We start from the raw sequence: 26,752 nt of genomic DNA, 5'->3' as shown, positions 1-26,752 counted from the left end.
TGCTGTGGATGTTGCCTCGGAATTTTCTGCTGCGGACATTCTGCAGTATTTCTGCCCCGAATAAACATACCCTAAAGCATTGAGAGAAGGGAAAAGAGAGCAGCATTACAGGGGACACCCACTGAGCTCTGAACCTGCAGCTCCATAAGCAAGGAGCACTCACTGAGTTGTGAACTCGCCCATTCTTGAGCAAGGAATACCCACTGAGCTCTGAACCTGCAGCTCCACAAGCAGGAAAGACCAACTCAGCTTTGAACTTGCAGCTTCACAGGGAAAATCTACTGAGCTCTGAACCTGCAGCTCTACAAGTAAGGCCACTTTCACACGACCATATGCGTTTTTACGCTCGGGCAATCATGGCTAAAAATCGTGTGAAAGAATAGCCGCTATCAAGTCTTGATCTTAATTAGCATTTTCTCGTCTATTCACATGGGCGGCTGCGGCGTATCGGCAAAAAAATACGCTGCAGCGCAGAAACCCATCAGTCGGCAAAAATCCCTGGTATGACTATTAATGCTTTAATAGAGGCACCTGTATTCTTTTCCCAGCACGGGATGCAGCTAAACTCCCCCCCATTCTATATTTTTTCATATCCCACAGTAGTCTATGGGAGTTTCCAGCGTATCTCGTCAAAAGATAGGGCAAGACCTATCTTTTCATGTACCGTATAAAAGTGTTCACCGTTTTTGGTCGCCCATGCGATTTTTTTTACGCGCCTAAAAATAGCTCAACTGAATGAATCCAATATTTCACATGGTCGCAATTTTTTAAGGTGACTTAATTAGCCACATATATACGGTCATTTGAGTAAGGCCTAAGGCTAACCGACTGATATGTGAACCTGCAGCTTCACAGGGAACAACCACTGGGCTGTGAACCTGCAGTTTTACAAGTAGGAAACATCACCTAAGCTCTAAACTTTAGCTTGAAAGGGAACACCCACTGGGCTCAGGCCCTGCAGCTTCAAAAGAAACACCTACTAAGTTCCAAAGCTACAGCTCCACAAGCAGGAAATGACAACTGAGATTTGAACCTTTAGCTTCACTGGGAAAATACACTGAGCTCTGAACCTGCAGCTTCAAAAGCAGGAAACATCAACTGAGTTCTGAACCTTTAGCTTCACAGGGAACACCCACTGAGCTCTGAACCTGCAGGCCCACAAGCAGGAAACACCAACCGAATTCTGAATCTGCAGCTTAACAAGCATGGAACATCCACGGTGCTCTAAACCTGCAGTTCTATAAGCGATATGTCAGATAAACCAGATCTTGCAATCTGAACAGGTACATATACATATCTAAAAAATATATTGTAGAATACTGGCTATCGAGGTCTTTATATTTATACTCCCCTTAACCCTTTCCTGTCCACTGTCAGAAGTCTTCCGACATAATCACTGAAGCCTGTACAGCTCTGATGTCGGAAGACGTTAGGCAAGGTATACTTACTGTATTCTGCGGGCCGCTCAGACACATGATATAGTTACTGGCTTTAGCCAGCAAATGGCGATGTTGTATAATGGCAGAAAGAACAGGTTCCCTAGGAAACCCTTATTTCAAAAACGGATTGGAAAGAGTTAAGGAAGCTGTCCCAAAAACAATCTGACCAATAGGGGACCGGCAATAGACACTACTATCAATCCTGACAATTCCTTTTGTATTTGAAGAAAAGCAACACACACTTAAAGAAAAACTATAGAAATATATATTTTAAAGCCTGCTTAGTGTTTTTTTTTGTTTTTTTTTTAAGCGCGCTTGTATTCCCATGACAACACTTCCTGTTGCTGTGCTCTTGCAACACAGAGTTACCTTAGGGACAATGGAAACAATGAAGTTTTGATTGGCTTCTTTGAGTTTCACTGTCCCTAAAATAACCCTGAGGTGTCAAAGTATAGTGACAGGAAGTGTTGTCATGGGGAGAAAGGAAGATTGTCTCTCTAGGCTGGAAGTCAAATCCCTTTCATGCATTGAAGACAGGAAACGAGGCGAACAATCTAGCAAGAGTTTATTTCAGTATGAAATATTGGCCTGAACTCAGTCACAAAAGGCCTCAGCAAATAAGTTAATAAGTCAATAAAGGCAAACGTGTTCAAAAGTGCTGGTAGTGTAGGGGGGCCCCGACCCGTCACCCCACACGGCATAGCCCTGTAGTAACGTCACACCCACACTACACCCCCTTAAGACTTTCTTCTCTGAGGTTTCTCCGTGATACTAGTCTGGTGGCACCTGATACAACGCAGCAGCTCACGGGTTAATGGTTCCCTGTTACTCCTGTGGATTTGGTTTGCATGAATGATACTGTTATGACCCCCGGGGGAGAAGTCCGAGAGGTCTCGTCTATGAGTAGTCCATCAGCTCGACCTACTGGTCTCTGCAGTTGGTGGCTTCTCTTCTGTTGACGTGCCGCCATGTCCAGGAGGGCATCTTCCAGGACAGAAAAACCACCGGGGTCTCCATCAAAGCCAACTGGGGCCTAAGGTCCAAGTGCTAAGGAGATGACCTCCCCGATGCTATCTGGAGATCACAGAGCTGCTGTGAGACTTATTTGAAGAGTTGGTGACTCCACTGAGCTGGGAGAAGCCACTACAAGACTCCAGGCTGGACATGGAGCCCCTGCAACGTAACAAAACAGAGGGGTGTCAGCGAGAATGTCCTTATTTAGTGACAGCAAGCAGAGATGTTGGAAAGTGGGGAAATTGCTACATCAAAAACCCAACACTGAGCAGAAATGTCTGAATCTACACTAAATGATCACTGCACTAGGAGCACCTAATGAATAGTGGGTTGGTTTGGATGTTCACAGCTTTCAGACATTGAGGAACAGATTCTGCAAGGTGGTGAACATCCTCCCAACTCAACCCTCCCCATGCCTGCTGCGGCAGCTCCGTCAGTTGGGGCACATTTTGGGGATAAGTGGGAACAGATCTCGCAGCCCTTTCCAGAATATCCCCAAAATGTTCAATGGGGTTACGGTCTGAGGAGTTTGGGACGAGGGCAGTGTTGAGGGTTAATTCTCCTGTTCCTCCAACTACTCCTCAGCTCGATGCCGTGGAGTCTTGCCCTGATGAGAGATGGCTCTGTGGTCGGGGGAGACATCCTGAAGATATGGGTGCAGATGGTCAGCTAACAGGTCCCTGTAGTGTTCACCATTCAAGGTTGTGGTATGATGACCAACTGTTTTAGGCCATGCCAGGAAAATACCCCACAGACCATGATACCGCCACCACCAGCTTGTTGTACCCTAACGGTGCACCTGTTGTACGGCTTCATGCTGTTTATGCCAGATGTGGACCCGGCCATCCGTATGGTTCAGTAGGAAACAGGACTCATCACTGCCGACAACCTTCTACCATCCCTGTGCCCAAAGTCCAGTGACGTTTTTCCTGGGCCCATGCGAGGCGTTGTTGGCGATGACTTGGGGTCATCAGAAGCATCCTTGTCGGCCTTCGGCTATTGAAGCCCAGTCAATACAAGGTACGCCGTATGGTCATTGTGAATATTTGTGTAACTTCCCCGCTGTTGTACTGCTGGGTCAGTTGGTCCACTGAAACGTTGTTACTGACATCCCAGATGTGCCACCCTATGCTCTCCTCTGGGATCCATCATAAATGGCCTTCAGCTATATGATCTTCTGTCGGATGTCTGCCCATGGCTTAACCAGTCCTGGTACACTCTTGACACCGTGGATCAGGAACATCCTACAAGTGCCACTGTTTCAGAAATACTGGCACCACACCTCCGGGCACCAACAATCTGCCCACGGTCAAAGTCACTCAAGTCATCATGTTTGCCCATGACTGTCAAATATTACCTTCTGCTGCACCGAGGAGCGGTCAGCCCTTTATATAACAGCAGATCGTACGGTGCCCATCACGTGGTACCGCATTACTGATCACGAGATGTCACGTGCCAGCTGTTACTAATGTAGTGATCATTCAGTGTACTTCCCCTTTGAAAGGAATTGTAGAGGGTTAGAAAAACATGGCTGCTTCATTGCTTCCACACCGCCTATGGGTTGTGACTGGTACTGCAGCTCCGCTTCATTGAAGTGAATTTCTGCAGAGGTGCACTACCACACATGACCTGTGGACAAGGGTGGCACAGCTTTCTTAAAAAAGCAGTCATGTTTTTCTTTTCCTGTCCAACCCCTGGTTACATCCTCAGACAAGTTACGGTCTATCTTCCAGTCGGAGCTCGTTACCTGAAGTCTTCTGACGCCAGAACTTCGAAGTAATACATGACTTTACACTTGTGACTAGATCCTTGCAGTGAGGCCAAGACGTCGTCCACCCGGACCATGCTGGAGCTGGAGGAGGGATTGTGCATCTTCCACTGGAGGATGTAGAACCCAGGCCAGCGAGTCACATGAGAGCCCTGCAGAAACAGGAGGAGTCTGGGTAATGTCCTGTATCCAGAACTTATATGCTTACGTCAGGGCATGATGGGAATTGTAATTTTGCAACAGCTAGACAGTGATGGGCAACCTTTTGAGCTCAGTGTGTCAAAATTCACCAAAAAACCGAGCATAACTCGGGTGGTGTGTCACTTCGAGAAAAAAAAACATAAATTTGCGATATTTATAGTTTAAATAACAAAAATGTATAATTGTAATGTATAACTGTATTTACTAAACCCCAAACACCCATCGCACAGGCCCCCACCTCTCACTGCCTCCACAGCATCCTCCCAGCAGCAACAGCACCCCCACAGTGGCCCCCTATCAGTAACTACCCCCCACAGCGTCCCCCCAGCAGCGACAGCACCCCCACAGTGGCCCCCTATCAGTAACTGCCCCCCACAGCGGCCCCCAGCATTAACTACCCCCCACAGCGGCCCCCAGCAGCAACAACAACCCCCCAGCAGCGACAGCGCCCCCCACAGCATTAACTGACCCCCAAAGCGGCCCCCCAGCAGTAACTGCTCCCCACAGCGGGGCCCAAGCAGTAACTGCCCCCCACAGCTGGCCCCCAGCAGCAACAGCGGCCCCCCAGCAGTAACTGCCCCCACAGAGGCCCCCAGCATTAACTTCCCCCCACAGCAGCCCCCCAGCAGTGACTGACCCCCACAGCGGCCCGCCAGCAGTGACTGACCCCTACAGCGGCCCCCCAGCAGTGACAGTGCCCCCCAAGACCCACATACTTACCTCCTGGAAGCTCCGCTCCTCCTGTGCCCGGCGTGCCACTAGCAGAGATGATCTCCGGTGCACACTGCGGCGTCAGTGTGCTGCCGGACGCCTCCTCCCCTGGACGCTCTCGCGGAACCAACAGGTAGGAGACGTCGGGGGACGGGGGGAGGAGGATCCCGGCTGCACACTGACATTACAGTGTGTGCCGGGATCAGCGCTGCTAGTAGTGCTGGTTAGTGAATACCAGCAGGGGAGCTGTGGCCCCTGTCGGTATTCATTAACGGGGTGAGGGGCCGCGTGTCAGCGACTATGGCTACGCGTGTCATGGGTTCGCCATCACGGAGCTAGAGAGACATAGGTTGCAAAACATTGCTTTAGCCTAAAGTGATGTGGTGCACACTGCCATTTAGTGGCCATATGAGGTAATGCACTTTACAGAATGTGACTGTAACGACTAGCCATAACCTCGTTATCCGTTTCCACTAATTAACTGCAGCTTATAAAGATACTGATGAAGGCAGACTGAGGGCGACCCACCTGGATGCTCTCCCCTTCCCTGCAGACCAGAGGCGCCTCCACCCTCCTGTAATCCACCCCCAGCACCCAGTTCTTGTCTATGAGCTGCACATTGTTGCTGCAGGTTGTGGTCACTGTGACTGACGCCGGGTCCTTTGGATGGACGTCTGGCGCCCGCTTTGAATGGAAGAGGCTGAACACGACATCTCCGCGGAGGACGTCAAAGTCCCAGGTGATCACCGATTCCACCTCCAGGATCTCAGCTGTAATCTGCAAGAACCATGAGACGTGAGGTCAGCGGAGTCTGCGAGATCTGCAGTCATGTCTCTACCTACAATCCCGTACTTGTATCACACTCTATGGCAGTACTATTTGTGCAACGAATGGCATCATCGTATATGAGCAGCATGGCAGTACTCTGTGGACACTGTATAGCAACACCGTGAGGGTACTACAGGGCGCTATTATGTGAGCAGCCTATCACAGTACTGGGTGGATGTCACAGGGCACTATAATAAAAGCACTGTATGGTTGTATTACTTAGGCAATGTAAGTCAATATTATGCAGGTGATCGGTAGCAGTATTACATGGGGATTGTATAGTCGTATTATGTGATACTATATAATACTAATATGTGGGCAGTATATGGCAGTATTGTGTATATTGTATAGTAACATTATGTGAGCAGTGCATTAGGTGTGTATTAGAGGGCATTATTATAAAAGCACTACATGACCATATTACTTTGACATTGCATGCCAGTATTATGTAGACACTATGTGGCAGTATTACATGGGCACTGTATGGCCATATTATGTGGGTACTGCAGGGTGCTTTATGTGAGCACTATGTCATGGCATTAGGTGTGAATTACTGAGAACTTTTATTAAAACACTGTATGGCTGTATTAGTTAGGCAGTGTAAGCCATTATATAGACACTATGGGGCAGTATTATATGGGCACTGCAATGCCATGTTACATGGGTGCTACAGGATAGATTAAGTGGACAGTGTTGCAGTATTATCTGCACACTGTATAGCAATTATATCAGGGTACTACAGGGTATCATGTGAGCAGTGTATCACAGTATTAGATGCACATTACAGGAAACTATTATAAAATCACTGTATGGATTCATTATTTAGGCACTGTGTGGCAATATTATGTGGGCTATACAGGATATTATTATATGTGCAGTGTATGGCAGTTATGTGGACACTGTGCAGCACTGAATAATCCCTGGATCAACGTTATAGTGTAAATCAGACAGCGTCTTAATACAGCATGAAAATATATACAGAATGTAAAAAGCCAAAAATGGCTGTAATTGGTTCATCAAGCGCTACAGTGATTGGCTGAGATGCGGCGCTCGAGAACCAATCAGAGCCAGTGCTTCCTGAAGGCGGGGTTTTTAAGCCTCCAATCCAGGAAGCGCTGAAAGAAGACTGCAAACAAGGTCCGGGGATCTGTGAGGAGGCGTGCGGCGGAGCGGTCAGCATCTGTTATGTATTGTTTTTTTTTTAAAGGCAGTCAGGGCTTATTTTTGGGGTAGGGCTTATATTTCAAGCCCCCCGAAAATCCTGGCAAAAGAGCGCTACAAAGTCACACAACTTTGTAGCTACACAAATTGCGATATCACAGCGAGAAAACGCAGCAATATCGCATAGAACACAGATGCAATATCGAGAGAAAGTAAAACCCAATTGTAAAGTTGTAGAGTAACATGTGAGAAGCAGAAGCCGCTCTCGTGTCTCTCTACGCCCCGTGGGACCGCCGCTAGGACTGTAGTAAGGAAAGCGTGCTGGAAGCGGCCTCCTCCTGCTACAATAGGGTCTGATCATCGAGGAAGCCATCACCGTTGTCTGCAGGAGATTCAGGGACCAGTTCACGTTTAGAGTCCCTGGAATGAACAAAGGTCCAACAAGGCGATCGCGCCAAATTCCAACCCAGACGTTTACATTGAAATCAGCTTTGTCTTCTGATTGGTCGTGCTCTTACTAGTAATTTGTATCTGCACTGAATTGGCGCTTCGCCGTTCACCAATACGGTCCTGCAATGATGGCCTCCGCCCTGACCGCACCGAGGAACGGCTCCATATACGTATGTGTCGTAGCAGGAGGAGGCCGCTTCCAGTGGTGGTCCCACGGGGTGTGGAGAGACACGGAGAGCGGGCTTCTGCTTCTCACAGGTTACTCTACAGCTTTACAGTTGGGTTTTACTCTTATAGGGGCCACAACACAACATAGAAATCCATGTTCCGGGGCCCCCAGTACCCGTGCACCTTACTATTATGTAGGGCATCCATACCTTCTTATTCAAGTATGATATTGTTATTTATATAAAGGACCCCAGTACTGATATATAGCGCTGGAGCCGGCTTTATGACTACAGCCTGTGTAAAGATGCTTAAAGGGAATCTGTTGCCATGTTTTTGCAGTCGTCACTGAGATCACTAAGGTAGTGTCAGGCACACTGATTGCAGTGATATGTCTGCTGTATGTATCTGTGCAGTAGTTTTGGAGAAACTTGCATTTTATTAGTAGCAGCCAGAACAGAACTAGTCCTGGATATTCATGAGCTGCAGCGAGCCACTCCCACCTCACCCCCAGCCAATGATTGGCCTCTCCCTCTAAGTGCACACAGTAATAGGCAGATAGCAGTCAACCATTGGTCAATTATGGGGTGGGTGTGGTCAGCCTGCAGTTCATGAATATCCAGGATTACTGTAAGTAGTCCTCTATGCATGTGCTTATACTGATAAAATGCAAGTTTCTCCAAAACTCCTGCACAGATCCACACAGCAAACACATCACTGCAATCAGTGTGCCTGTCACTACCTCGTGCTGCCCTCAGAGAGATGGTGACAAACTATGAAGACACAACGTACCCCTGACACTGCAGCCATTGGGCCCCCACCATCCACATACCTCATGTGGGGCCCCTTTGTAGATAAACGCCGAGTGGTAGATGGTTTCCGTCCACAGTCGGATGTGATCGGATGTCTCTGCCTCATCATCGGATTGATAGAGTGATTTGGGGACCAGGCCTCCCTCCGTAATGCTGCACTGCAAAGTACAACACATATATATGTCACCGTCACACAGACACTTATATGACATGATAACAAGCTACAACACAGAGTCCGTGACGGGTCGGACATATAAAATAGCCATTATATGTACTGCAGTGTAAAGCATGGGGGAGGGGATGGACAATTCAGTTACACTAAATGATGCCAGATGTATTGTGTTTTTTACTCCTTACTATGCACTCTCCACCAAGAAAATCCGGGATGATCTCCTTATCCAGGTAGTCAGAGATGCCGCCGGGACCCTGGTAATTGTTGCCACTATAAATCAGAAATTTGCGCCGTGAGTTCTCGTTGATGAATGGACTGACCTAGAAGAGAAGGTTCAGATGAGGCTGGAGTGGAGCTGCCGGAGACCCCAACCCAACTTATGATATATACAGCATGGTTATCTCACCAATGTCCAGAGAACAGGGAAGACTCTGGGGGCACGAACTATCAGAAGTCGCCCCAAAGTCTCGGGATAGTTGGCCTCCACCACTTCTATTATCCGCAGCAAGGCCTTCACACCGGGCCTCCACAAATGTCTCATGTTCAGCCCTTCTAGGTCTACCAAGCAGGTCCAAGACCTAAAGCCAAGACAAAAGGATAAGAGCCGCTCCAATACAGTAAATACACTCAATGACCCCTTCATTAGAGCACCGGGCGTTTCAAGATTGGCGCTTCCCTGTATGGAGATTCTCCCCGTTACCTCGGAGTGCAGCACAAAATCACGTGCCAAGTTTTCCCTGGATCAGTTCCAGTTTTAGATGGGCACATCCAGCGATTTTAGCTACTTCCAACAAGGTAATTAGTGCTAGACTAGCTGGGGCCGGGATGTCACAGACAACCTTATGGGGTTTTCTCATGTAACAGTGTGGAGAGTATATGGAGAATAATGTGAACGAGGAGAACATCCAGCGAAAGGGGATCCTGTGGATGGAAACAACTCATCACTAAAAGGGGTCAGCGGAGGATGTCAGGAATCATTATGACCAACAGGCGCTGCACAGTCAGCGAATACAACGCTGGGGCTCCGACTAATGTGTCTGAATGCACAACTGACTGAATCGCTGCAGTTCTGAAGGTCATAGGTGGTCCCAAGCACTACTAGATGGGGATCTAATAAAGAGCCATTCAGTGTATGCTACATAGTGTAATATAATATAATGCACTAGCCCCCATCTTACTGACCTGATGGGCAACCCATAGAGGCGGGTGTTCTCTTCGCAGCGTCTCTGGCCTTCCTCGTTGATGGACAGAACCTGTTGTACAGCATCATATGTTTCAGCTCAGTCCACCATACAGATTATTACTGTATATCGCCCGTATGATATCAGACACTCACGTGACGTAATATGGCCTCTTCCCCCACTGCTTTTAACAGTCCCTTGGTGTCTATCTGTCCCAGCCGCAGGATATACAGGGGGCGACCATCTGTTAGAAATTGGTAAGAGCCATTAATATACATCATTAAATTGTAAGAGTTTTGTGCTAAGTCATGCCAACCAATTCTATATCTCCCCAACGGATGGACAACGATACAAATGAAATATATGGAAATTCTCAGTTCCGTCACTTGCATTCTAACTTTTCACCACTGCTGTTAGTATAGAAAGCCCATAGAGAACAATGCAATAGCGCCCCCCTCCAGCTGTAATCTACATAATATTTGGGTAATGAAGAGTGAGGCTCTTGATATTCGGACCGACCTCTGTCATGGTAGTGCCATCCGCCGGCGTAGTACTCCTCCAATATTGGAGGTGGCCGCCATGTCTGGAGAATGTAGTCCACCTGGTATTGCTTGCGCCAGGACAGTGACTGGCACAGCATCTCCCGAGCTTTCTCTATATTGAAGTCCCGGGCGCGGAGGAAGCGCAGGATATGTTCGTCTTTAGGGATCTGCATAAGGAAAATGGACATGTGATTATATAACCTGAGGTGGGCGTCATAGCCGTGGGCGCTGGTCACCACTTACCTTGCCCTTGTGGGTTTCTTGCAGCCATTGTCGCAGGTGGATGAGGGTGCTCTCCTGCATGGGGGTGAGGTGCCCCAAATAGCGTTCAATATATTCAGCCTCCAATTTATCACCTGGCAAAGGAAGGCAACACATCACACAAAGTCAACCAGAAAGCCGCCATGTTAGCTATCACAGTGCCGCTTTTCTGTCACCTGGTCACCCACAGGGTCTTTGTTCTTCTGTCTCCTAGATCTCTCAGGCAATCAGTTATTTGACATTCCCTTTAATGAGGATGGACATCAGTAGAGTTACTCACCAAAGCCACTCTGCTCCTTCTGTAGGCAGAGACCCTGCTTCGTCCCCTGGCATCTGCACTGCATGCTGTAAGTGCAGGAACACAGACGCTGGGAGAGGATGGAGGGGCTCTGCATACAGAGCTGCTTCAGTGACTAAAACTACTTGCACCAATGATTGTTTCTTAACCCTTTCCAATCCACTGTCTGACGTCTGAAGACATTATGATTTAAGGCTGTACAGCTCCAATGTCGGAAGACATCCGTCGGGGTTCTCTTACTGTATATTGCCAGCCTCTCTGCTGCCAGAGCCTATCCAACGTGTCACCTCATGCAGTACTGGCTTTAGCCAGCATATAGCGCCGTTGTATAACAGCAGAAAAAGAGTAATCCCCCTAGGAAAACCAGGATAGAAAATGGATTGGAAAGGGTTAAGGGCACTAAGGGGGGAAATTATTACCACTGCGGTCCACTATTACTATTGGGACCAATACACTATTAGTTTTGGGTCCAATATTGGGCACACAATTACCTTTGGGGCCACTAAGGGGGAACACCATTACTATTGGTGGTTTACTATTATTATTGGGATGACTATCGGAGGGCACTATTATAATTGGGGCCACTACGGGGATGCACCATTGCTATTGGAGCTATTGCACACTATTATTAGTTCGGACACTATCGGCGGCACTATTGCTATTAGGGTCACTAAGTAGGCACACTATGACCACTGGAGCTGCTGAGATCAGCACTATTACTACTGGGGCCACTAAGAGAGGGCGCTATTACTAGTGGGGCAATGCCCCTGACCACGCCCCCTATTACATTTGACAGTATTTTTTGTTGATAAAGATGGCAACCTTAGGCATCAGTGAGGGAGAAGATAGCTGCATTCAGGTTGCAGCATGCAAATGAAAGAAAGTCTAAAGATTAACTGCGCTATATAGATGATGTATCTATAACATTCCCTCCTGGATGTGATATATACAGTTGCTAATGGTTTTAGGGAGTTATATGATGCGTGGGGATACAAACAATGGAGGAGATTTAGGAACTTGTTGCTAAAAGAAACCAATCAGTGCAGTTTCCTCTCCAACAGTGCTCTTAAAAAATTAAAGCTGCTCTGTGATTGGTTACTATGGGCAAAAAAAACTGTTTTTGTTTAAGAAAGTTTTCATAAATCTCCCCCCTTGTTTCTATACAAATTACATTCTGGGTAGTTTATGTAGATGGCATTTCTATAGTCAGATACAGTGGAGGGTATATAGATGATGTTTCTATAGTCAGACACTGTGGAGGGTATATAGATGACGTTTCTATAGTCAGACACTGTGGAGGGTATATAGATGACGTTTCTATAGTCAGATACTGTGGAGGGTATATAGATGATGTTTCTATAGTCAGATACTGTGGAGGGTATATAGATGACGTCTGTATAGTCAGATACTGTGGAGGGTATATAGATGACGTTTCTATAGTCAGATACTGTGGAGGGTATATAGATGATGTTTCTATAGTCAGATACTGTGGAGGGTATATAGATGACGTTTCTATAGTCAGACACTGTGGAGGGTATATAGATGACGTTTCTATAGTCAGATACTGTGGAGGGTATATAGATGACGTTTCTATAGTCAGATACTGTGGAGGGTATATAGATGACGTTTCTATAGTTATATACTGTGGAGGGTATATAGATGACGTTTCTATAGTCAGATACTGTGGAGGGTATATAGATGATGTTTCTATAGTCAGATACTGTGGAGGGTATATGGATGACGTTTCTATAGTTATATACTGTGGAGGGTATATAGATGACGTTTCTATAGTCAGATACTGTGGAGGGTATATAGATGACGTTTCTATAGTCAGATACTGTGGAGGGTATATAGATGACGTTTCTATAGTCAGATACTGTAGAGGGTATATAGATGACGTTTCTATAGTCAGATACTGTGGAGGGTATATAGATGACGCTTCTATAGTCAGATACTGTGGAGGGTATATAGATGTTAGATACTGTGGAGGGTATATAGATGACGCTTCTATTGTCAGACACTGTGGAGGGTATATAGATGACGTTTCTATAGTCAGATACTGTGGAGGGTATATAGATGAGGTTTCTATAGTCAGATACTGTGGAGGGTATATAGGTGACGTCTGTATAGTCAGATACTGTAGAGGGTATATAGATGACGTTTCTATAGTTATATACTGTGGAGGGTATATAGATGACATTTCTATAGTTATATACTGTAGAGGGTATATAGATGACGTTTCTATAGTCAGATACTGTGGAGGGTATATAGATGACGTTTCTATAGTCAGATACTGTGGAGGGTATATAGATGACGTTTCTATAGTTAGATACTGTAAAGGGTATATAGATGACGTCTGTATAGTCAGATACTGTGGAGGGTATATAGATGATGTTTCTATTATCAGATACTGTAGAGGGTATATAGATGACGTTTCTATAGTCAGATACTGTGGAGGTTATACAGATGACGTTTCTATAGTCAGACACTGTGGAGGGTATATAGATGACGTTTCTATAGTCAGATACTGTGGAGGGTATATAGATGACGTCTGTATAGTCAGATACTGTAGAGGGTATATAGATGACGTTTCTATAGTTAGATACTGTGGAGGGTATATAGATGACGTTTCTATAGTCAGATACTGTGGAGGGTATATAGATGACGTTTCTATAGTCAGATACTGTGGAGGGTATATAGATGACGTTTCTATAGTTAGATACTGTAAAGGGTATATAGATGACGTCTGTATAGTCAGATACTGTGGAGGGTATATAGATGACGTTTCTATAGTCAGATACTGTGGAGGGTATATAGATGACGTTTCTATAGTTATATACTGTGGAGGGTATATAGATGAGGTTTCTATAGTTAGATACTGTGGAGGGTATATAGATGACGTTTCTATAGTCAGATACTGTGGAGGGTATATAGATGACGTCTGTATAGTCAGATACTGTAGAGGGTATATAGATGACGTTTCTATAGTTAGATACTGTGGAGGGTATATAGATGACGCTTCTATTGTCAGACACTGTGGAGGGTATATAGATGAGGTTTCTATAGTCAGATACTGTGGAGGGTATATAGATGACGTCTGTATAGTCAGATACTGTAGAGGGTATATAGATGACGTTTCTATAGTTAGATACTGTGGAGGGTATATAGATGACGTTTCTATAGTTAGATACTGTGGAGGGTATATAGATGAGGTTTCTATAGTCAGATACTCTGGAGGGTATATAGATGAGGTTTCTATAGTCAGATACTGTGGAGGGTATATAGATGACGTCTGTATAGTCAGATACTGTAGAGGGTATATAGATGACGTTTCTATAGTTAGATACTGTGGAGGGTATACAGATGACGTCTGTATAGTCAGATACTGTGGAGGGTATATAGAAGACGTTTCTATAGTCAGATACTGTGGAGGGTATACAGATGACGTCTGTATAGTCAGAAACTGTGGAGGGTATATAGATGATGTTTCTATTATCAGATACTGTGGAGGGTATATAGATGACGTTTCTATAGTCAGATACTGTGGAGGGTATATAGATGACGTTTCTATAGTCAGATACTGTGGAGGGTATACAGATGACGTCTGTATAGTCAGATCCTGTGGAGGGTATATAGATGACGTTTCTATAGTTATATACTGTGGAGAGTATATAGATGAGGTTTCTATAGTCAGATACTGCAGAGGGTATATAGATGAGGTTTCTATAGTCAGATCCTGTGGAGGGTATATAGATGATGTTTCTATAGTTATATACTGTGGAGAGTATATAGATGACGTTTCTATAGTCAGATACTGTGGAGGGTATATAGATGACGTTTCTATAGTCAGACACTGTGGAGGGTATATAGATGACGTTTCTATAGTCAGATACTTTGGAGGGTATATAGATGACGCTTCTATAGTCAGACACTGTGGAGGGTATATAGATGATGTTTCTATAGTCAGATACTGTGGAGGGTATATAGATGACGTCTGTATAGTCAGATACTGTAGAGGGTATATAGATGACGCTTCTATTGTCAGATACTGTGGAGGGTATATAGATGAGGTTTCTATAGTCAGATACTGTGGAGGGTATAAAGATGACGTTTCTATAGTTAGATACTGTGGAGGGTATATAGATGATGTTTCTATAGTCAGATACTGTAGAGGGTATATAGATGACGTTTCTATAGTTATATACTGTGGAGGGTATATAGATGACGCTTCTATTGTCAGATACTGTGGAGGGTATATAGATGACGTTTCTATAGTTAGATACTGTGGAGGGTATATAGATGACGTTTCTATAGTCAGATACTGTGGAGGGTATACAGATGACGTTTCTATAGTCAGATCCTGTGGGGGGTATACAGATGACGTTTCTATAGTCAGATACTGCAGAGGGTATATAGATGATGTTTCTATAGTCAGATACTGTGGAGGGTATATAGATGACGTTTCTATAGTTAGATACTGTGGAGGGTATATAGATGACGCTTCTATTGTCAGACACTGTGGAGGGTATATAGATGACGTCTGTATAGTCAGATACTGTAGAGGGTATATAGATGACGTTTCTATAGTTAGATACTGTGGAGGGTATATAGATGACGTTTCTATAGTTAGATACTGTGGAGGGTATATAGATGAGGTTTCTATAGTCAGATACTCTGGAGGGTATATAGATGAGGTTTCTATAGTCAGATACTGTGGAGGGTATATAGATGACGTCTGTATAGTCAGATACTGTAGAGGGTATATAGATGACGTTTCTATAGTTAGATACTGTGGAGGGTATACAGATGACGTCTGTATAGTCAGATACTGTGGAGGGTATATAGAAGACGTTTCTATAGTCAGATACTGTGGAGGGTATACAGATGACGTCTGTATAGTCAGATACTGTGGAGGGTATATAGATGATGTTTCTATTATCAGATACTGTGGAGGGTATATAGATGACGTTTCTATAGTTAGATACTGTGGAGGGTATATAGATGACGTTTCTATAGTCAGATACTGTGGAGGGTATATAGATGACGTTTCTATAGTCAGATACTGTGGAGGGTATATAGATGACGTTTCTATAGTTAGATCCTGTGGAGGGTATATAGATGACGTCTGTATAGTCAGATCCTGTGGAGGGTATATAGATGACGTTTCTATAGTTATATACTGTGGAGGGTATATAGATGAGGTTTCTATAGTCAGATACTGTGGAGGGTATACAGATGACGTTTCTATAGTCAGATACTGCAGAGGGTATATAGATGAGGTTTCTATAGTCAGATACTGTGGAGGGTATATAGATGAGGTTTCTATAGTCAGATACTGTGGAGGGTATAAAGATGACGTTTCTATAGTTAGATACTGTGGAGGGTATATAGATGACGTTTCTATAGTCAGATACTGTGGAGGGTATACAGATGACGTTTCTATAGTCAGATCCTGTGGGGGGTATACAGATGACGTTTCTATAGTCAGATACTGCAGAGGGTATATAGATGAGGTTTCTATAGTCAGATACTGTGGAGGGTATATAGATGAGGTTTCTATAGTCAGATACTGTGGAGGGTATATAGATGACGTTTCTATAGTTAGATACTGTGGAGGGTATATAGATGACGTTTCTATAGTCAGATACTGTGGAGGGTATACAGATGACGTCTGTATAGTCAGATACTGTGGAGGGTATATAGATGATGTTTCTATTATCAGATACTGTGGAGGGTATATAGATGACGTTTCTATAGTTAGATACTGTGGAGGGTATATAGATGACATTTCTATAGTTAGATACTGTAAAGGGTATATAGATGACGTTTCTATAGTCAGATACTGTAGAGGGTATATAGATGATGTTTCTATAGTCAGATACTGTGGAGGGTATATAGATGACGTTTCTATAGTTAGATCCTGTGGAGGGTATATAGATGACGTTTCTATAGTTATATACTGTGGAGGGTATATAGATGAGGTTTCTATAGTCAGATACTGTGGAGGGTATACAGATGACGTCTGTATAGTCAGATACTGTAGAGGGTATATAGATGACGTTTCTATAGTTATATACTGTGGAGGGTATATAGATGACGCTTCTATTGTCAGATACTGTGGAGGGTATATAGATGACGTTTCTATAGTCAGATACTGTGGAGGGTATACAGATGGCGTTTCTATAGTCAGATACTGCAGAGGGTATATAGATGACGTTTCTATAGTTATATACTGTGGAGGGTATATAGATGACGTTTCTATAGTCAGATACTGTGGAGGGTATATAGATGAGGTTTCTATAGTCAGATACTGTGGAGGGTATATAGATGACGTCTGTATAGTCAGATACTGTAGAGGGTATATAGATGACGTTTCTATAGTCAGATACTGTGGAGGGTATATAGATGACGTTTCTATAGTCAGATACTGTGGAGGGTATATAGATGACGTTTCTATAGTTAGATACTGTGGAGGGTATATAGATGATGTTTCTATAGTCAGATACTGTGGAGGGTATATAGATGACGTTTCTATAGTCAGACACTGTGGAGGGTATATAGATGACGTCTGTATAGTCAGATACGGTGGAGGGTATATAGATGACGTTTCTATTGTCAGACTGTGGAGGGTATATAGATGATGTTTCTATAGTCAGATACTGTGGAGGGTATATAGATGACGTTTCTATAGTCAGACACTGTGTAGGGTATATAGATGACGTTTCTATAGTCAGATACTGTGGAGGGTATATAGATGACGTTTCTATAGTCAGATACTGTGGAGGGTATATAGATGACGTTTCTATAGTTAGATACTGTAAAGGGTATATAGATGACGTCTGTATAGTCAGATACTGTGGAGGGTATATAGATGATGTTTCTATAGTCAGATACTGTGGAGGGTATATAGATGACGTTTCTATAGTCAGATACTGTGGAGGGTATATAGATGAGGTTTCTATAGTCAGATACTGTGGAGGGTATATAGATGACGTTTCTATAGTCAGATACTGTGGAGGGTATATAGATGAGGTTTCTATAGTCAGATACTGTGGAGGGTATATAGATGACGTTTCTATAGTCAGATACTGTGGAGGGTATATAGATGACGTTTCTATAGTCAGATACTAGGGAGGGTATATAGATGACGTCTCTATAGTTATATACTGTGGAGGGTATATAGATGACGTTTCTATAGTCAGATACTGTGGAGGGTATATAGATGAGGTTTCTATAGTCAGATACTGTGGAGGGTATATAGAAGACGTTTCTATAGTCAGATACTGTGGAGGGTATACAGATGACGTCTGTATAGTCAGATACTGTGGAGGGTATATAGATGATGTTTCTATTATCAGATACTGTGGAGGGTATATAGATGACGTTTCTATAGTTAGATACTGTGGAGGGTATATAGATGACGTTTCTATAGTCAGATACTGTAGAGGGTATATAGATGACGTTTCTATAGTCAGATACTGTAGAGGGTATATAGATGACGCTTCTATTGTCAGATACTGTGGAGGATATATAGATGAGGTTTCTATAGTCAGATACTGTGGAGGGTATAAAGATGACGTCTGTATAGTCAGATACTGTAGAGGGTATATAGATGACGTTTCTATAGTTATATACTGTGGAGGGTATATAGATGACGCTTCTATTGTCAGATACTGTGGAGGGTATATAGATGACGTTTCTATAGTCAGATACTGTGGAGGGTATACAGATGGCGTTTCTATAGTCAGATACTGCAGAGGGTATATAGATGACGTTTCTATAGTTATATACTGTGGAGGGTATATAGATGACGTTTCTATAGTCAGATACTGTGGAGGGTATATAGATGAGGTTTCTATAGTCAGATACTGTGGAGGGTATATAGATGACGTCTGTATAGTCAGATACTGTAGAGGGTATATAGATGACGTTTCTATAGTCAGATACTGTGGAGGGTATATAGATGACGTTTCTATAGTCAGATACTGTGGAGGGTATATAGATGACGTTTCTATAGTTAGATACTGTGGAGGGTATATAGATGATGTTTCTATAGTCAGATACTGTGGAGGGTATATAGATGACGTTTCTATAGTCAGACACTGTGGAGGGTATATAGATGACGTCTGTATAGTCAGATACGGTGGAGGGTATATAGATGACGTTTCTATTGTCAGACTGTGGAGGGTATATAGATGATGTTTCTATAGTCAGATACTGTGGAGGGTATATAGATGACGTTTCTATAGTCAGACACTGTGTAGGGTATATAGATGACGTTTCTATAGTCAGATACTGTGGAGGGTATATAGATGACGTTTCTATAGTCAGATACTGTGGAGGGTATATAGATGACGTTTCTATAGTTATATACTGTAAAGGGTATATAGATGACGTCTGTATAGTCAGATACTGTGGAGGGTATATAGATGATGTTTCTATAGTCAGATACTGTGGAGGGTATATAGATGACGTTTCTATAGTCAGATACTGTGGAGGGTATATAGATGAGGTTTCTATAGTCAGATACTGTGGAGGGTATATAGATGACGTTTCTATAGTCAGATACTGTGGAGGGTATATAGATGAGGTTTCTATAGTCAGATACTGTGGAGGGTATATAGATGACGTTTCTATAGTCAGATACTGTGGAGGGTATATAGATGAGGTTTCTATAGTCAGATACTGTGGAGGGTATATAGATGACGTTTCTATAGTCAGATACTAGGGAGGGTATATAGATGACGTCTCTATAGTTATATACTGTGGAGGGTATATAGATGACGTTTCTATAGTTAGATACTGTGGAGGGTATATAGATGAGGTTTCTATAGTCAGATACTGTGGAGGGTATATAGAAGACGTTTCTATAGTCAGATACTGTGGAGGGTATACAGATGACGTCTGTATAGTCAGATACTGTGGAGGGTATATAGATGATGTTTCTATTATCAGATACTGTGGAGGGTATATAGATGACGTTTCTATAGTTAGATACTGTGGAGGGTATATAGATGACGTTTCTATAGTCAGATACTGTAGAGGGTATATAGATGACGTTTCTATAGTTAGATACTGTGGAGGGTATATAGATGACGTTTCTATAGTCAGATACTGTGGAGGGTATATAGATGACATTTCTATAGTTAGATACTGTAAAGGGTATATAGATGACGTTTCTATAGTCAGATACTGTAGAGGGTATATAGATGATGTTTCTATAGTTAGATCCTGTGGAGGGTATATAGATGACGTCTGTATAGTCAGATCCTGTGGAGGGTATATAGATGACGTTTCTATAGTTAGATCCTGTGGAGGGTATATAGATGACGTCTGTATAGTCAGATCCTGTGGAGGGTATATAGATGACGTCTGTATAGTCAGATACTGTGGAGGGTATATAGATGAGGTTTCTATAGTCAGATACTGTGGAGGGTATATAGATGAGGTTTCTATAGTCAGATACTGTGGAGGGTATATAGATGAGGTTTCTATAGTCAGATACTGTAGAGGGTATATAGATGACGTTTCTATAGTCAGATACTGTGGAGGGTATATAGATGAGGTTTCTATAGTCAGATACTGTGGAGGGTATATAGATGACGTTTCTATAGTCAGATACTGTGGAGGGTATATAGATGACGTTTCTATAGTCAGATACTGTGGAGGGTATACAGATGACGTCTGTATAGTCAGATACTGTGGAGGGTATATAGATGACGTTTCTATAGTTATATACTGTGGAGGGTATATAGATGAGGTTTCTATAGTCAGATACTGTGGAGGGTATACAGATGACGTTTCTATAGTCAGATACTGCAGAGGGTATATAGATGACGTTTCTATAGTCAGATACTGTAGAGGGTATATAGATGACGCTTCTATTGTCAGATACTGTGGAGGATATATAGATGAGGTTTCTATAGTCAGATACTGTGGAGGGTATAAAGATGACGTCTGTATAGTCAGATACTGTAGAGGGTATATAGATGACGTTTCTATAGTTATATACTGTGGAGGGTATATAGATGACGCTTCTATTGTCAGATACTGTGGAGGGTATATAGATGACGTTTCTATAGTTAGATACTGTGGAGGGTATATAGATGACGTTTCTATAGTCAGATACTGTGGAGGGTATACAGATGGCGTTTCTATAGTCAGATACTGCAGAGGGTATATAGATGACGTTTCTATAGTTATATACTGTGGAGGGTATATAGATGACGTTTCTATAGTCAGATACTGTAGAGGGTATATAGATGACGTTTCTATAGTCAGATACTGTGGAGGGTATATAGATGACGTTTCTATAGTCAGATACTGTGGAGGGTATATAGATGACGTTTCTATAGTTAGATACTGTGGAGGGTATATAGATGATGTTTCTATAGTCAGATACTGTGGAGGGTATATAGATGACGTCTGTATAGTCAGATACTGTAGAGGGTATATAGATGACGTTTCTATAGTTAGATACTGTGGAGGGTATATAGATGACGTTTCTATAGTCAGATACTGTAAAGGGTATATAGATGACGTCTGTATAGTCAGATACTGTGGAGGGTATATAGATGACGTTTCTATAGTTAGATACTGTGGAGGGTATATAGATGACGTTTCTATAGTCAGATACTGTGGAGGGTATATAGATGAGGTTTCTATAGTCAGATACTGTGGAGGGTATATAGATGACGTTTCTATAGTCAGATACTGTGGAGGGTATATAGATGACGTTTCTATAGTCAGATACTGTGGAGGGTATATAGATGACATTTCTATAGTTATATACTGTGGAGGGTATATAGATGACGTTTCTATAGTCAGATACTGTAAAGGGTATATAGATGACGTCTGTATAGTCAGATACTGTGGAGGGTATATAGATGAGGTTTCTATAGTCAGATACTGTGGAGGGTATATAGATGAGGTTTCTATAGTCAGATACTGTGGAGGGTATATAGATGACGTTTCTATAGTCAGACACTGTGGAGGGTATATAGATGACGTTTCTATAGTCAGATACTGTGGAGGGTATATAGATGACATTTCTATAGTTATATACTGTAGAGGGTATATAGATTACGTTTTTATAGTCAGATACTGTGGAGGGTATATAGATGACGTTTCTATAGTCAGATACTGTGGAGGGTATATAGATGACGTTTCTATAGTCAGATACTGTGGAGGGTATATAGATGACGTTTCTATAGTCAGATACTGTGGAGGGTATATAGATGACGTTTCTATAGTCAGATCCTAGGGAGGGTATATAGATGACGCTTCTATAGTCAGATACTGTGGAGGGTATATAGATGACGTTTCTATAGTCAGATCCTAGGGAGGGTATATAGATGACGTTTCTATAGTCAGATACTGTGGAGGGTATATAGATGAAGGTCCATAAACTTACATACTGGAAAGATTATACAGACATACCTTTATACAATTATACGTTGGACAGGGTATACACAAGATGTTTCTATATCCACTCCTCAATATTGAAATTGCAACACTAAGAAGGACAAGCCTTATGGTTATGTAAATGGATGAAGTAGAAGGTATCACTAAGATATGCAAATGAACTAAATGTCAAGCACCTAGCTCCAATCTGTGACATGGGGGGGGGGGGCTGTAAAACCAGATCTAAAGTCAGTTTCCAGCCACATCAATCCTTAAATATTGGATAAAGTTTTGTGGCATGATTGTGCGATGTCCGCAAATAGGGTAAGACACAACTCTAGAACTAAGAGACCTTGGTTTATAACTTCAGCAGATCACTACATGCATAGGCTGAGGAGCCAGCATTGCTCAAAGTCAAGTGTCCCAGAGGTTAGGAGAACAACGATGAACTCAAAGAGGTGCAAAGAGGCGATCATCTGCACGAAAGGATGGTCCGATGAGAAGAATGTCATGTGGTGATCCATTCTGTACCGTGAGATCGGACATCACATCCCAAGACCAGGACGTCGAACAGCGTCTACACAAGAGGTGCTCTCAGGACATTGTGAGACGTCCAGGGGCAAGTGTTCCACTGACCTCACACCGTCGCTCCTAAAGGCTGACATGGTGCAGAGCAAGACGGCAGCGGAGGCTGCAATGGAGACCTCTTCAGCGATGAGCCCTGCTTTTGCCTTGGATGCAATGATAGTCGGAGATTGGTCTGGAAGCCATGTGATCAAGGCCATTAAGAGGCCTTCAGGAGCGAAAGTCACACAGCTCCTACTCCCGTGATTATAGTATGGAGTGGCATAATGTACTGCAGCCAGACCCCTTCATTCCAAGTATGCCCATTTCTCCAAAGTGTTCCAGTAGCCGATTTTCAACACGACAATGCCAGGCCGCATTTGTGTGCCCAAGTGCATTCAGTGGGGCAGAACATTCCTCGGATAACCACTAGTATGCCAAGGCGTGTAAGTGGGTGTATTTTGGCACGTGGCGCTCACATTCGATACCGATGTTTTGAATACTTGTTTCCATTTTTCCTCATTTGCATATCATTAGCATGTCTATCCATCCTGCCATTCTCATAATTCCACGACTCTTCCTTCTTGGTGTTACATCGTCCATGTTGCGCAGTGTAGGTATACACTGGGTAGAGTACATGGATTATGTTTTTAGTTCTATACTTGGGAGGATATATAATCCATGTTTATATTACGCTCCCCCTGAGGCGGGTATATAGACAGTGGGGCACATTTATTAGTGGTGTTGCAGTAGAATCCTCATGTAAATTGCAACTTTTATTGTTGCAAATCAATTTAGGTAATTTACTATTGATTTACACCTTAAAGTACAACTAGCTAAAAAGGGGGCGGAGTTTGAGTGGAGTGGCACTTATGACATGCAACTTTGTAAAAGTGACAACACTTGTGGTAATCTCACTCCAGTAGCTGGGCGGGGTACAAAGTAACTCCAAATCTCCAGGCACATTCAAAGATACAACATTGTGTGACAGGTGATACATTTGTTGCATCTTCTAACTGGAGAAGTTTAGAAAAGCTGCCAGAAAAGTGGCATTAAAAACACCCCTGATGATAAATACCTTCCAGGGTTTCTATACAGTCACATTCTGAGTATGCTATATGGAAGCTGTTTCTATAGTTACATACTGGATAGGGAAAATATACAATGTTTCTACATAGTCAAGTTTTGGGGAGGATATATAGATGATGTTTCTATACTATCAGATGCTGGGTAGGGTATATAGATGATGTTTCTATACAGTCAGATGCTGGGTAGGGTATATAGACGATGTTTCTATACAGTCAGATGCTGGGTAGGGTATATAGATGATGTTTCTATACAATCAGATGCTGGGTAGGGTATATAGATGATGTTTCTATACAATCAGATGCTGGGTAGGGTATATAGACGATGTTTCTATACAGTCAGATGCTGGGTAGGGTATATAGATGATGTTTCTATGCAGTCAGATGCTGGGTAGGGTATATAGATGATGTTTCTATGCAGTCAGATGCTGGGTAGGGTATATAGACGATGTTTCTATACAGTCATATACTAGGTAGGGTATATAGATGATGTTTCTATACAGTCATATACTAGGTAGGGTATATAGACGATGTTTCAATACAATCAGATGCTGGGTAGGGTATATAGATGATGTTTCTATACAGTCAGATGCTGGGTAGGGTATATAGACGATGTTTCTATGCAGTCATATACTAGGTAGGGTATATAGATGATGTTTCTATACAGTCATATACTAGGTAGGGTATATAGATGATGTTTCTATACAGTCATATACTAGGTAGGGTATATAGACGATGTTTCTATACAATCAGATGCTGGGTAGGGTATATAGACGATGTTTCTATATAGTCAGATGCTGGGTAGGGTATATAGATGAGGTTTCTATACAGTCATATACTGGGTAGGGTATATAGATGATGTTTCTATACAGTCATATACTAGGTAGGGTATATAGATGATGTTTCTATACAGTCATATACTAGGTAGGGTATATAGACGATGTTTCTATACAGTCAGATGCTGGGTAGGGTATATAGACGATGTTTCTATACAGTCAGATGCTGGGTAGGGTATATAGATGATGTTTCTATATAGTCAGATGCTGGGTAGGGTATATAGATGATGTTTCTATACAATCAGATGCTGGGTAGGGTATATAGATGATGTTTCTATACAATCAGATGCTGGGTAGGGTATATAGATGATGTTTCTATACAGTCAGATGCTGGGTAGGGTATATAGATGATGTTTCTATACAGTCAGATGCTGGGTAGGGTATATAGATGATGTTTCTATGCAGTCAGATGCTGGGTAGGGTATATAGATGATGTTTCTATACAGTCATATACTAGGTAGGGTATATAGACGATGTTTCTATGCAGTCAGATGCTAGGTAGGGTATATAGATGATGTTTCTATACAATCAGATGCTGGGTAGGGTATATAGACGATGTTTCTATACAGTCAGATGCTGGGTAGGGTATATAGATGATGTTTCTATGCAGTCAGATGCTGGGTAGGGTATATAGATGATGTTTCTATACAGTCAGATGCTGGGTAGGGTATATAGATGATGTTTCTATACAATCAGATGCTGGGTAGGGTATATTAATGATGTTTCTATAGTTATATACTAGGTAGGGTATATAGACGGTGCTTCTATACTATCAGATGCTGGGTAGGGTATATAGACGATGTTTCTATGCAGTCATATACTAGGTAGGGTATATAGATGATGTTTCTATACAATCAGATGCTGGGTAGGGTATATAGATGATGTTTCTATACAATCAGATGCTGGGTAGGGTATATAGATGATGTTTCTATACAATCAGATGCTGGGTAGGGTATATAGACGATGTTTCTATGCAGTCAGATGCTGGGTAGGGTATATAGATGATGTTTCTATGCAGTCATATACTAGGTAGGGTATATAGATGATGTTTCTATACAGTCATAACCTAGGTAGGGTATATAGACGATGTTTCAATACAATCAGATGCTGGGTAGGGTATATAGATGATGTTTCTATACAATCAGATGCTGGGTAGGGTATATAGATGATGTTTCTATACAGTCAGATGCTGGGTAGGGTATATAGACGATGTTTCTATGCAGTCAGATGCTGGGTAGGGTATATAGATGATGTTTCTATGCAGTCATATACTAGGTAGGGTATATAGACGATGTTTCTATACAGTCAGATGCTGGGTAGGGTATATAGATGATGTTTCTATACAGTCATATACTAGGTAGGGTATATAGACGATGTTTCTATACAATCAGATGCTGGGTAGGGTATATAGACGATGTTTCTATATAGTCAGATGCTGGGTAGGGTATATAGATGAGGTTTCTATACAGTCATATACTGGGTAGGGTATATAGATGATGTTTCTATACAGTCATATACTAGGTAGGGTATATAGATGATGTTTCTATACAGTCATATACTAGGTAGGGTATATAGACGATGTTTCTATACAGTCAGATGCTGGGTAGGGTATATAGATGATTTTTCTATACAGTCAGATGCTGGGTAGGGTATATAGATGATGTTTCTATACAATCAGATGCTGGGTAGGGTATATAGATGATGTTTCTATACATTCATATACTAGGTAGGGTATATAGATGATGTTTCTATACAATCAGATGCTGGGTAGGGTATATAGACGATGTTTCTATACTATCAGATGCTAGGTAGGGTATATAGACGATGTTTCTATACTATCAGATGCTGGGTAGGGTATATA

General features: G+C 42.7%; 1 protein-coding gene across 3 annotated transcripts in view; it reads right to left on the bottom strand.

Annotated features, from left to right (window-relative positions):
* Positions 1–1,987: 1,987 nt before the first annotated feature.
* SEC14L5 (SEC14 like lipid binding 5) overlaps positions 1,988–26,752 on the bottom strand; it is an 89,865-nt gene continuing 65,100 nt past the window's right edge. For all 3 annotated transcript variants that reach the window (XM_066576706.1, XM_066576705.1, XM_066576707.1), the window contains 10 exons: positions 10,688–10,800; positions 10,422–10,611; positions 10,058–10,146; positions 9,904–9,974; positions 9,128–9,299; positions 8,907–9,041; positions 8,570–8,707; positions 5,662–5,910; positions 4,201–4,373; positions 1,988–2,612 (listed from right to left, as the gene is read on the bottom strand). In XM_066576706.1, the coding sequence (XP_066432803.1) occupies positions 2,510–2,612; positions 4,201–4,373; positions 5,662–5,910; positions 8,570–8,707; positions 8,907–9,041; positions 9,128–9,299; positions 9,904–9,974; positions 10,058–10,146; positions 10,422–10,611; positions 10,688–10,800 (1,433 nt within the window). In that variant the 3' untranslated portion in view covers positions 1,988–2,509. The remainder of the gene's footprint in view (positions 2,613–4,200; positions 4,374–5,661; positions 5,911–8,569; positions 8,708–8,906; positions 9,042–9,127; positions 9,300–9,903; positions 9,975–10,057; positions 10,147–10,421; positions 10,612–10,687; positions 10,801–26,752) is intronic.

The sequence above is a fragment of the Eleutherodactylus coqui genome, chromosome 8, assembly GCF_035609145.1.
Source record: "Eleutherodactylus coqui strain aEleCoq1 chromosome 8, aEleCoq1.hap1, whole genome shotgun sequence".
NCBI lineage: Eukaryota > Metazoa > Chordata > Amphibia > Anura > Eleutherodactylidae > Eleutherodactylus > Eleutherodactylus coqui.
The sequence above is the reverse complement of the archived record's forward strand: the minus strand, read 5'-3'. Positions and strand labels throughout refer to the sequence as shown.